Source organism: Strigops habroptila, chromosome Z (assembly GCF_004027225.2).
Source record: "Strigops habroptila isolate Jane chromosome Z, bStrHab1.2.pri, whole genome shotgun sequence".
Classification (NCBI taxonomy): domain Eukaryota; kingdom Metazoa; phylum Chordata; class Aves; order Psittaciformes; family Psittacidae; genus Strigops; species Strigops habroptila.
The window spans coordinates 90250767-90264890 of record NC_044302.2 but is presented as its reverse complement, the minus strand read 5'-3'; the positions used below and the strand labels follow the sequence as shown (position 1 = coordinate 90264890).

At 37.1% G+C, this 14124-nt stretch overlaps 1 protein-coding gene across 1 annotated transcript in view; it reads right to left on the bottom strand.

Annotated features, from left to right (window-relative positions):
• The window catches only part of GOLPH3 (golgi phosphoprotein 3), a 32646-nt gene that overhangs the window by 8845 nt on the left and 9677 nt on the right, over positions 1–14124 (bottom strand). The window contains exon 2 of the mRNA XM_030512768.1: positions 4444–4575. Coding sequence (XP_030368628.1) covers positions 4444–4575 — 132 coding nt within the window. The remainder of the gene's footprint in view (positions 1–4443; positions 4576–14124) is intronic.

The following is a 14124-nucleotide window of genomic DNA, read 5'->3' as shown; positions in this document are numbered from 1 at the left end:
TATTTATCATTTCTTCTTTATAAAACTGACTTTGCAGCAGTATTTTAGTTTCTTTGAAGTGTCTTATACAATTAGTTTCAAAGTAGTCTTCATTACACTGGATTGCTCCAGTCTGCCAGTTTTTCAAGTAGCTGGTAACCTACTACTCACCATCTCACACTAACAGGCAAGATGTGAAATCATCTTTTTTACCTCCTTCATTATTAAAAACAAAAAATAAACCAAAACAAACCCCCAAAAAACAAAATCACCCACCCACCCAAAACAAACCTCACTAAAGAAAGAAAAAAATGCTTTTAAGTTTAGAATATACATAAGGTTTTTTTAAAAAAAGTTTAGAAAACAGCCTTATTTGGGGTTAAGATACTTTTTGCTACCACTGCAAAGAAGTTTAAAAAGCTAGCCTGAATATAATGCTCTGCAACAATACGAGCCAAAACATATAGACATTTAAAGGAAAGAGCTGTAAGGAGCAAAACTCAGCCAGGACTCCATTAGCTCTTGAGAAGCTACAACGCACATCAATTTTGTTTCCAAGTTTACAGTTCTCTGCAGCCAGGCATATGGCACTGTTTCTTCCCTGCTTAAGCAAGTCCAGAGGAGGCCATGAAGATGCTCTGAGGGTTGGAGCACCTCTCCTCTGAACACAGTCTGAGAGAACTGGGGTTGCTCAGCCTGGAGAAGAGAAGGCTCCAGGGAAACGTTAGAGCAGCTTCCAGTGCCTAAAGGGGGCTACAAGAAATCTGGAGAGGGGCTTTTTACAAGAGCCTATAGGGACAGGACAAGGGGGAATGGCTTTAACGTGACAGAGGGGAGATTTAGATTAGACATTAGGCAGAAGTTCTTCCCTGTGAGGGTGATGAGACACTGGCACAGGTTGCTCAGAGAAGCTGTGGCTGCCCCATCCCTGGCACCGTTCAAGGCCAGGTTGGACAGGGCTTGGAGCAACCTGCTCTAGTGGAAGGTGCCCCTGCCCATGGCAGGGGGTTGGAAGTAGATGAGCTTTAAGATCCATTCCAATCCAAACCAGTCTGTGATTCAATGATTCTTCTCACTTCTCTGTTACATTGACTATTCACAGCACAAATTCTTTTTCCTCCAACAGAAGTATTTTGGTTCACGCTTCCATGTATTTCTCTTCCCCTCCCCTTCCCAACACATGGAGTCAAGCAACCATGGAAAATCAGTCACATCTGTCCTGTCTTCATGGATCTGCTCTTTCTTGAGGGATTTATTGCTGAATTCTTCTTGGCTAACTCTTCAGAGTCATAACAGTACAAGAGCAGTGGGAAATCAAGTGAGTTAGGGATCTTGTGAATTGAATCACCAGAGAAGTTTTAAACATCCCCCCTTGTGGATGTTCTTCTATCTCTAACAGAAGAGGTAAGGTAGAGAAAGAACCTAAGATCCTGGCTCTTCAGAGATGGTGGTCTTAGCCTTACTGCAAAAAGTCTTTATTCCATTTTCTCAGTGATGTATTTGGTACTAGATTTGCCTTGTATCCAACTGCTGCAGAAATTTCAATTATACAGAATATTTAATTTGCATTTTCCCCAATGCAGCTTTACAATTAAGCAATGTTAAAGATTAAGCACTTCTTGTGTTGATTTTTAAGTAAACTTCATAATTTAAATACAAGAATTCACTCATAAATTAATAACTCAGAATTGTTAGCTGTAAAATACTGAAGTTAATCTGCCAAGGATTTGTTTTTAAGAACTCTAATGGCTTGGTTTGCTTTCTAAGGTTGTAGGGCAGCACAGAGTACTATTTTCTATCTTCAATAATCACTAGTCCTAGAAATTACTTTATTTATACATAAACCTCAATATTGAAATATTTCTAAAATTGATACCAGTAGAGAGAACTCCAAAATGATACAGTGATTACATACTCTTAACCCAAATTTAAGAGAATGCTGTAACATGAGGTATGTCGTATTGTCTGCCAGTTTTTCAAGTCTCATTTATCTCTCTATGGCATTAAAGCATGAATTTAATTCAGCCTGATCCATTCTGAAGTTGTGTCTTAGAAACTGCAAAAAAATTATCAAAGATCCACCTGATTTAGGGCTTGAAGTGGAAGTCATTGTAGCTAGCAATCTTTTAAGTCAGCTGTATGAACAAGGCCACAGTTAGCTGGTCATAAATCCATACTACTGCCCAAAGAACTAGTTCTGCCCTCTTCTTGTTCTCACCTTATTGCTTGTGCCAGCAGTCTCACTTGTGCCACACCTGACAACAAGATCGAGAAAGTGACTCAAGTAAAAATAAGCTGATAGAAGAAGTGAATTAGTTTTCAGCCAGAGGGGTTACATGACAAGGCTGCACAAATGCTAGTAACAACCAAAGAGAGACTCCAATAAGCCTCTTTGCAAAGACAGGACTACCATTCTCATCTGCAACACAGGCTAAAGTGATTGAAGCCTAAACTCCTCTCTTCAGATCATGGCTTGAAGTTATAGGGTTTTAATTCACAAATCAAAGTTTTGAGTTTTTAGGAGGTTTTACCTTCCCACAAAATTGAAAGATGGACCTGGTGTGAGGAGGAAGAAGGGCTAATCTGGAAGACACAAGGTATAGAAAATGGTATTGCCATGAATCACAACCTTGGATGCAACTAGACAGCTCATTCCACTCACTAAGCACAGTGTTTAATCCGCAGCCTAAGCTGAGGGCAAGGGGAGCAAAGCCTGCAAAAGGGAGGCAAGGAAGACACTTGATAGAGTTGAGACATTTAGATCTAGCCAACACAGAAACAAGACTGAAATTTTATGTTCAAACAAAACTTAAAATAAGGTACAAAACAACACAAGTAATTCATGAGAATAATTTCTAAACTGAGAGCTTGTGCAGGAGGAGAAGAAATCTCAAATATATCACCAGTTAGGGATTTTATTTGCAAGAAATTACTTAAGCAGAAACCAATCTTCATTTAAATTTTAAACTGAAGTATTTTTCACAGAATCTTCCTGCCTGCAAAAAGAAATCTCAATTGCCTTACAGCAGAAGAAATAACAAAACCGTTAATATTGGGTAGCTTAGGTAAGGAAAGGGGAGGAGGAAACAAACACACTCACCCACCCCAAAACAACATGATAAAATTTAACAAAAATTAAAATTAAAACAAAAACAAAACAAAAAACTCACCAAAAAAAAAAAAAAAAAAAAACCAAAACCGACAAAGGAAAAAAAAAAAGGAAGAAAAAAACCCCAAACCACACCACCCACCTCCAAACCAACAAAAACACACAAAATAAAACTTGAAAAAAAAAAAAAAAAAACAAAAAAGGACAATAACTTGCTTGTATTCTTTCCTTTAGATAGGCACAGGTTAATTTCCCATTTTCGAAACAAACAAGCAAAAAACACCTCATAATTAAAATTTCAGGTAGATAGAGCTGACAGTGTTTACAAAGAAAGAAACTAACTACTAGAAACATTCCTAAATGCCTAAGGAGCCAAAAGTTTTGGAGGAAAAAAAAAATACGCAAACTAATCAATGCTAAGTATGCTTTAAACGGAGCTAAAAGAAGTAGGAGCTGTTTGTCTGAACAGAGGCTTGACTCTTCAAGAGGATGAAGCTGGGAGAAGGTTGGGGAATTTGTAAGCTTTACTTTAAAAAAACTAGCAAAAGATAATATTGACAGGGAAAAGTGCCATAGAAGAGAATTTATCTGTGGTGGATAGACAACATTTGACCACGTTTTCAATGATCTTGTAAAGGAAGTATCCTTTAACACTGAAGAAGTAAAAATTCTTCTGACACTGTGACTTTGCACATTTTGTACAAAGCAAAAATCCAGCAGCAAAAGAAATAAATTAAGGCCTCAAATCTTCAGCTTAATTTAATAAAGGACCTTAAAAATTTGGCTATCTTAAAAGGTCAGTGAGTGGTACAATAAATTTAACACACCACTCATGCTCAAACTAGATAGAATTTAATGTTCTGGGGGCCCAAGGTACAAGGATGGTTTCCTTCTGTTCCCATGCACAAACTGCAACATCGTGTAAATTGGTGGCTTGCAGGATATACCTGGCAGGCTGTCAGCCATTCTTTTCAGCTCCAGCCCACATCTCACCAACCTTGCACATGCCAGTTCCTTCAGCAGGTTACAACCAGTGGTACTGGCTCTCAGCAGTAATGGCTGCCACCGCACCCTGGCCGAAGCCAATGCCAAATATTTGTGCAAGATTCCCAACAGTAGCAGGAACACGTCAAGAGAACAAACGGAAGCAGAGAACAAGTACTGAAGGCACGTCAGCTCACCACTGCTCACCACTGAGACACTTAACTCTGTGCCTCTAACTTACGTCACTTCAGGATCCCTATGCCCACGTAAAGAAAATAAGAAGTCTTTTTCTTATAACCAGTGTAATTTACAGGTCCTATACTGCCTGGAGCATGATACAAAAGTAATTGTGATCATTTTCTTCCACTTACTTTTCTTGTTAGTAGACTTTTGCGCCTCATCCCACAAGCCTCTAGCTGAAGACGCCCTCGCAGTGCCAATTCAATTAACATACAACCACGCAATCCTGAGGAGATACAGTCATTCCAGAATGATGTGTAACCCTGTGAAGAATGAAAGACAGTAAGATACCTCCATCTCCACAACGCAAACAGAAAACGAGGTTTACTGCATTCTCTAAGCAGTTTTCCTGCCTTTATACAGGTTTGAAGTAGCATCACTAGTCAACCACCGCTCCTGAAAGAGAAATATAGACTTAACTCCCTGTTAGTTTTGACACTTAAGTTTTCTGCTCTTTGAAAAAACAGGGAAACCTCAGGGAAGCGATACAAAATGAAACAGCAAAACATGAAGAACTGTGGCATACAAAGTGTAGTTTACACATAGACAAACTAACCTTACTACCTTTAAGACATCAAGCATTCGGCATTATCTACATCACACACGCTTACCTGAGTTTCCTGAGAGATATTAATATGATATCACATCCACAAAAAATATGGCTTTGATACAGTAATAAGCAGCTGAAAATTGCTATTAAGTAAGTGGAGTATACTGGAAACACAAATGTGGCAAACAGTACAAACCAGAGAACATATTTTTTAGCTTGAATATAGTAAACCAAAGACAAAAGTCTTCAAGCAAGTATTTGGAAAAGCTATTTTGTTATTTAAATCCTTTGCAAACGTGCATTTTTAAAGCTTAATATCCACTGTTCTTATACAGACCACAAAAATGTAAAGCACATTTATGCTATGAACCATACGACATCCAGCAATTCAGTTTTATTCTATTCTGCCAATATAGATACACAAGACGCACACATCTGAAGTCCACTGAACTTACAAATCAGTCCCTAACTAATGCATGCCATTAAATACAGATTTCCAGGAACATGAAAATACTTATTTCTATATAGCACTTACTTAGCTATTTTCAAGAGCTGTATTACATAGATGACCAATACTTCTGAAAAGTCTACAAAAAAGTTCTGAATCTTGAAAGTAACTACTGAAATATGCCACAGGTATTTACTTAAAAGGCCATAAATAAAAGGTTGGAAAGACATTTGAGAAGTTAACTAATCAGCCTTCTAATCAGAGCTGATACTTTGCAAGTACCAGCTACTCTCGTAAGTAAGCCCTCCTGTAAATTAAGATTTCGGTTAGCACCAGACATTTCTTTGCCAAAATCCATGCAAGATAAGGAGGCAGTATTTGCTTGATGGGGAGGGGAAAGGAAAAAGCCAAAAACAACAACAAAAAGATGACTCCTACATCCCACTATTTCTAACCAAATGGTCTATTTAAGTAATAATTTTTAAAACCAGACAAAACATACAAACTAAAAATCTACTGCACAAAGTTACAGCTGTGGCACAATATCCACTTCTTTCTGTTCTTTCTATTCACAAAAAATGTTTTAGAATTATGCAAACAAAGTGCTATTTTTTCCCTTTGGTAATGAAAACTGAATTTATTTTTCAAGTGAGTTGCAGAGAAATAGAGGATGACAGAATAATTCAGGTTGGAAAGGACCACAGGAGATCTCTAGTCCAAATAGAGAATGACAGAATAATTCAGGTTGGAAAGGACCACAGGAGATCTCTAGTCCAAATAGAGGATGACAGAATAATTCAGGTTGGAAAGGACCACAGGAGATCTCTAGTCCAACCTCCTGCTGCAAGTAGGTTCAGCTATTAAGTCAGGTCAAGTTGCTCAGGGTTCTGTTCAAGTAGTCTTGAAAACTTCCAGCGATGGAGACTGCACAGCCAACCAACAGTTTTTAATTAAGTGATCCTGAAAGGCAGCTCAAAATGATTATATTTTTCATAAATGGAACTGCTTGTTCTAGTGGGTTAGATGACATTAAAGTCATGAGAATGTATATGTTTTTCCCCCCCAGCAGGTAAGGAGTTTGCAGGTGATCCATTAGAGAAAGAACATCGTATTTCAATTATACTACTATAAACACAGTGAGAAAGGAGATACTTTAGAGCAGTTGGTGTCATCCTGAACATTTTTCAATCCATTAAACTGATCTTTCCAGATAATTCAGGCAGATGGACCAATTGTTTTTGGCACTTACTGCAAAGACTTCAGACAACTGAAGGAACCTTCACAGAAGGCCAGTTAAGCACACAACAGTCTAAGTAAATCATCCTTTAAATTAACTCAAACTTCTTGGTGTGACTGAAAATGAGTAGCAGCAGACATTTATCTATCTTCAACACTGCAAACAGCTTCTTGACACCCAATTTTAATGGCGTACAGTGTAACTATAAAAAAGTGCACAAGAGAAACAGTAACACTCAGCATTATAGTATATATACTATATAGTATATAGTACTATATACTATATATATATTAGTATATATATATGCCTATTAAGGAGGTTATAGATAGTGCAGAAAATGAGTGAAAGGAGTAGAGAGAATAATACTACACAGAGAGGAAGCATAAATAACATACTATCTGAAGAGGAAACACTTTTTCTTTTCCCACAGACAAGGAATAAAGTGTGCTAAATGAACCTAGCTCACAGGTTAGAAAAGTAAGAGGCCAACTTCTTTTCTCTGTTTCTATTCAACTGTTTTAACATGTAGGCAAAAGTGTTTTAAAATATCTGTTAAAAAAAAGTTAACCTCATAGGAGATTGATAACAAAGTCTGACAGACAGCAATGGATCTGTAAACCACACATGGCTTTGGAAGTTCCCATACAGCTGAAGTCAGTGTACACTGATGGAGGATTTGTCATTCTGTGCACACCATTCCCTGAACAGGTTACCTCATTGCTCATTACAGGTTATGGAACAAGATAGGGATTTAGCTTGACCTTTTAACACTGTTCTCACTGTTATTCCAAATACCTAACAGCCTCAGAACACTTAGATTGAAGACCAAAGATCAAAGAACACTATTTATAGATGCAAGTCATTCCACTATTTAATGCTCTCAAACAGCACTAGTTTTCTCACAAATACAACAGCAAATAATTTTACTTTACTCCCCTTCCTACAAATCTTTTATAATTATATAAACATCCTACCTCAATGAAATACATCAAAGCCGGAAAAGAAAAAAAAGATCTCACAAGGCAGGGAATTATTTTTATCTGATAGCGATCGCACTACAATAGCACTTCAAGCTATGAATAGCTTGCAAGACAGAATTTTACCAGTACATTGATTCAAAGATCAAAAGAATATTTACAACTGACATATTTATTCACACTAACACAGCACAAAAGCATTTTATGTCAGAGCTGACCTAGAAATTTTCAGGTAAAAACTAATTTGCTAGACAAGCATAAAGGGAAATGAGAATAAAGTTTGTAACAGAAACTTGTTACCATATTAACTTTGAAAGCTCAGACTTTCCACCCAGGTATGGCAAAGCACAGAGCTACGACTAAGATCCTCTTTCTGCTTAGACTAAGTTATCCAAAATCTATGTTCATTAGCCCATTTCTCTCCCACCACCTCCAGCAGCATTTACTTGCTTTCTCCTCTTCCCATCCCCTTTTTCTTATTTCCAGCTCACACAGGTCTTCCTGTTCAGTTAGCCATTATTCACTTGAAATTCTCACTTACTATATAGTCCATCTCCTAATGATGGCCCTGTACCTCGGTGTTACCCAACCTACCTTATCTTCCACTCCCTGCTTTTTCCTTGCCTCTTTAGCTGCACTTCTCTGTCAAACTGTGACACCCTCCCTCCTACAGCAGCCCCCTTCCCCACCTCATCTTACTGTGACATGCAATACAGTAACTTATCATTTCCAGATTTATAAGGACTTGAATTTGTGACCCTCATGGATTTTCTTAGATCTGTTCACACAGATGGTGCAGACAAGATAGCAAAGTATTTATACTACATACAGTGAGCAGCCATCTTACTCTTGTCTCTGCTCCAAGAGGGACAAAGGCGTATGATATACAGATGCACAAACAAATAAACCTTACCGATACGCTGGCTCTAGCTCTGCTAAGCAAAGCACAAGCTCTTACAGCTTCTTTCTACTTACTGTAGGAAGACCCCAGCTCATATCTGCATACAAAACAGTGTAAACTTTAATTCACATTATTCCCTAACAACATCCTTTCCCAGTTTGCCTCCAGGTCCCTGATTCTCAAACTTCACAAAGCTATAATTATAATGGAATGGGGTCCTAGGACTTGCAAAAAGTGTGTCTAAGGACTGCTGAAAACTATGAAAACTCCTACACAGACAAATACATAATGCCATTCAGCAACTCAAAAATTACCACCCCCCTATGAAAAACCTACTGGTATCATCTGTGTATGCTATAATAAAGCCATAGGTAGATGGGCAAACTACAGAGAGAAAACACATACATAATACAAAAGCATTCAGAATTTGGTGGATATTCAAATATTTTATTGAAGCGCTCTATATAACTGATGCCATTTTACATTTATGGACATTACCTCAAAATATTATTGAAGAACAAATCTTTAATGGATTAGAGTGACTAAAAAAAGACTCACACAAGACCAGGTAATCTTAGTTAGAATACTTTGTTTTACAATGTAAGAGTTACTAAAAATCTCTCCCCACTACAGAAATATACATTCTCTCTGATTCTTCAGTTAACTCAGAACAGGTGAGTGCCAGCTGCACTATACCTGGCACAGACTAGAAAAGAAAGTGTGAAAAATCCATTAGAATCTCTCAGATTCAAAAGAAAGGAAAATAAAAGAAGCACTTGCAGAGTTCCAAGCCTGAGTCTTCAAGATACACACATAAGAGAAATAAAAATTCTGTGTTTAACTTACTTGGTTAAGGCCACCTGTTTACATTGTGCTGTACAACATTCTGCAGGCTGTAGCTGCCAATGCACTCCCTGATATAACCCAGCGAGTCTCAAGCTATTACAGATTACTTTGTAGACCACAGAGCCATAGCTAATGGAAATGAGCTTTTTAAGTCTTTTAAAAAAACATTATGAAGGCATAATAGATAACTGAGGGTTACAACAGTCTGCTCACCAAAAAATAAAGTATGTCTTTATTTTAGTAACAACAAGCCCCTCAGGCCTATCCTGAGATTCACACAGACTCATATTGAGTATTAGAGGTCAGTGTTAGGTCAAAGTTTTGGCCCTGACTCAGACTCAATTTACACTTATGAAGAACCATAACAGCAGAGTTTCCCTGGGATAATGGATGTAACACTACCCAGTCTATACTTCTCTTACTAAAAGCCTTTTCATTTTACATTCAGACTTAATAATACCCCTTAAACCCTCACCTAGCACCCTCTACTTAGAAGCAAAATAAAAGATCTATGGTAACCAAATGGAAATAAACTAAACCTTCTGAAAGAGAAAAATCACTAAAGCTACCCAAACCCCTAATTCCTGTTCTCAGGAAATTCCAAGTTCTTCATTTACAAAAGACACTAACAAAAAGACTTCAAAATTTATTAAAGAACGCAATTTCTGAAACTTCATGTAGAGACAGCAGAGAGAAAATGTTGGTTTAATCCCTTTCTGATGGGTAGCCCCATCAGAAGGGGAGATGGCCAACTTGGGAAGTAACAGCCAAGATCAACACCAATTACAGCTTCTCCAGGTTTTGAAAGTATTAGCTTTGATCTAATAGTCTATCAAGAAGACATAAAACCCCTAACTTCAGGGTTTCTCAACCAGAAGGCACAATATAGGTTAAAGAAAGCTTTCATTTTAGCAAACAGTAAATTCTGAATTTACAGGTAGGCTGTTTTCCATTAGAAGAATATTTCAGAGGAAAAAAATTCAACCAGATCTACTTGGATGGTGAAAGATATAAAAAAATATACTTCCTGAATTCTGATGGGAGTTTGGTATTACTTTTATTACTTCTGCAGGGATGGCATACAAATACTGTGTTGGTAGTAGCAACAAGTATAAAAGTTCTGAGGCATAAAACTACTGTTTTGTTTATAAACAAACAAGTGTCTCGCTTTCCCAAACACAGGTTTCTTCCTTGCCATCTATACTTTCCAATATGTGGCAGACTATTTTTACATTATGTTCTCAGAAATCACAGATGACAAACATGCTGGAAAATATTCTGTGCTTGCTGGCATCACAGAAAGTTACGCAGGGCAATTATACCCAGGTCCATTTAGTCACCCTCATCAAATTTACCTGCCAGCATAATAAAAATACATTTTGGAGACCTATAGAAAATACAAAGTTCAGTTCTACTAATAAGATGGGAATAAGAAGAAACACTTGTCAACAGATGTACAGCCTGAGATGGACTAACTAAAGCAAATGTAGAACTTGGGAGAAGAAAGCAAAACAATACAAACCCACACAAACAACTTTGAAAGTCAGTTTAGGTCATTTGAAGCATTGGGCAAAACAAATGAGTAGTCTGCTGGTATAAATGTAATATGTGGGACTGATTTTCATGTTGCTTAACACAATTAGCAAAGATCCTATTTCTAATATTTACACAGCATATGTCACAAAGCATACATCTGCATGCTCACTTTGAGTAGGCACCTCAATACTGAGAAAGAGACCCATGTTTTGTATAAACATAAATTCAGGTGGGTTTTTTTTGTTAGAGGTAACAAAAGTGGCAGAGAGAAAAGCTGGAGGAAAACACAGGAAAAGAACCTGAGGAAAAAATGAAATCACAGTGTTTAATTACTTTCCCAGCATATGCATCTTTTTCAAACCACTACTTTATGCACACCATTCCAATTATTTTTCCTTTGAGAGATTCATTTCAGTTTTACTTAACTTTCAAATCAGTGTTACAGCACTCCGCTTTAACCTCGAACAAGACCATGTAACTGGAGAAGGTACATCCTCCCCCCGTCTTAATTTTTAGCCACTTGAATGCAAGAAACCCAAGAATGCAGTCGAACAAAGCCTGAACTTCTGAAGACAAAACTGTTTTTTCCATCCCATTGCTGTTCTTTCTCTTGAGCCCACAGCAGCCAGCTAGATGAGAAAGTGGTCTGTCTGAAAGCTAATGGTCACTCTCCTCATATAATTCACCAAGCAGGTGTTCAGAGACACCACCAGAAAGAGAAGGTACATGGTTAGGACAAACAGCAAAAGGCAAGAGCATTCTCTTTAGTGACAACCCACACTTCAAGGGACAAACTGCTCTCAAAACCTGAATAGTTTCACAAGCTTAATAGTTACAGCTAGAACTATCCCATTTAGACTTTGGGATAAAGAGATGGGGAAAAAAAAAAAAAAATCTCACACATTCACACATTGTTGGGCTACCTGTACTAAAACTACTCATGAGCACAGTCTGCTCAGAAAATATAAAATGCCTACAGCTTAAGGTATCAGGTATTATATTCATCTCTACCTTCAGGTCCCCATTTTGGACCTCAGCAATGATTACCCTGATCATCATGAATGTGAAGTATACTTTTCAAATATGACAAGACATCAATAGTGTCCCTTTCCAATCCTCTGAGGCAATAGCAAATTTTTTCAGAGGTGCCTACTAGCCTATTATTAGCCAACACAAAGCACAGACAGGACATAATAATCCAAAATTACCATCTGTCACCCATTTGAAACCTACAGAAAAAGGCCGGCAGAGACAATTCATCTTGAAATATGGGCTGTGGTGAGTTGTATTTCATAATGGACTTAATGACAATTGCGGCAAAACTCTCACTTTTTTAGTCAAGGAGTTCCTCTCTGAAGTAGTCATTTTGGGATCTATAGACAGACAGCTAGAGAGGGGCAGGGGGGAAAGAAATAATAGCATACGGTGTCCAGGTGCACTGCAGCAGGTTTTAAAGTTAATAGGAATTTTGATCCACCAGTTTTCATTTTAAAGATGGCTGCTTCTTTCTTGCACCCTATTTCCAACATAAGAATCTGCTGCAAGCAACTTTACACCTTTAATCTGCTTCACAGCTATGACTGTTGATGACAAACACTGTTATAAGTATTTTGATTTTAATGAAGAGTAGTAGCACACTGAGAAGCATAAGACTATCATATTCCACACAAAGACAAGAACCAGCTTAACAGACTGTTTCCTTTATGTGGTCTCTCTCTACAATTACTAATACTACTTTGACTTTTTGAAAGCAATTGGAATCACCTGAAGAACTTCTAAGACACGTCCTTAAAACTGTTCCCAAATGCAAAGAGGGAAAACATAAAATATAAGCAGTGTTTATATAGAAAGGATAATGAAAGTTTATTATAAATTATGTTTTAGCATCGAATTTCAATCCTTTCTGTTGACCCAAAAGCTTTATTTTATGAATTCCAAATGTATCATCAGTATTCTTCTGCAACAGAAATACTAAATTCTCTTGGATAGTCATGTAAAGTCACATAATTAAATGGAGATACCAGCAGACAGTGATAGGAGAGGACGAAGAAGAGTAAGTGAACGTCAGCTTCTGGCATCTGTACGTGATTCTGCGGTTTCTATCCCTTTAGCTGGAAGTAAAATTGCTAATTAGAAAGAAAGAAAAATTACCTGCTATTGTTAAGGGTAAGTAAATCTCTTCTTTGTGATAATGTAAATATTAGCAGAAATCTCAGGCAGATCAAAGTCAGTAACTGAGTTACTGTAACAAGTTTGTGGATTCTTTAGATATGAAAAGCTCTTAAAAATCAGAATTTTATTTAGGAACATCTCTCTATAAGGAACAACTAATGCAACTTCCGAATCTCTTGAAAGGTGTGGAAGTCAGTAAGATTGATGCCACATATGCCTAATTTAATATTAAGCATATTTCATAAAGTATTTGCCCAATAAATCTGATACCTGACTTTTTCAATCAAACCTAAAAACTTCAATCACATCCTTTTTCAGAGCAGGAAATTCTTATATCAGAAATACAGTACACTTCAGAAAAAGTTTATCTCAGTTTTTTTCTTCCAGCATACTGTTGCGAGAAACTTCTCAATATAAAACCAAGCAAACCACATTCGGCTACTCTGGCAGCATCCTCTGTCAAGACACAAATCAATTTCCTTTGGCGAGGAACTGCATGGTCTTACCCTAACCTATTCATACTCAGCTGAAAATATAATGTTCAAGGTTAGGGTCTTGCTTAAGTAAGTCTTCAATAATAGTTTCAATCTCTTCCCTCCAGTATGGACCTATAAGAGAAGAGAGAAGAAGAAAAGCCTCCACAATTCTGGAATACAAAAACGATGCTGAGAACTCTCTCAAAAAGTTTTTTCTCATGTTTAGGTTCTAAGACAACAAGGAACCTCAAAATGCAAAACTGATTTTTGGTATGATGGCAATAAGATTCAGTAAAATTTATTATTATCTAGAAAATTATAAAAAGACAAACCCTCCACTTTTCTTATAGAATGGTTTTCACATCTACTATCTGCCAGATTACAAAAGATTTTCAATGCTTCTGTAGACCAACCTGTTTCAAGACATATCTGCTTAAAGACAAGACCCAACTTCACCTGACAGGAATGCATTCAGAGAATGTATATGTTGTATATATTATATAGGCATATTTGTAATAATCAAAACTAAGAGATTTGGTTTTTTCAGGTACCCCTTAAATAGCTACAAAGGAATTTGAGATCCAGTCAAGAAATAACAGTTCTGTCTACCTATATAATTGGAAAAAATAAAAATGAATTTCTGAAGACAAAATTTTAGAAGACTTTTTT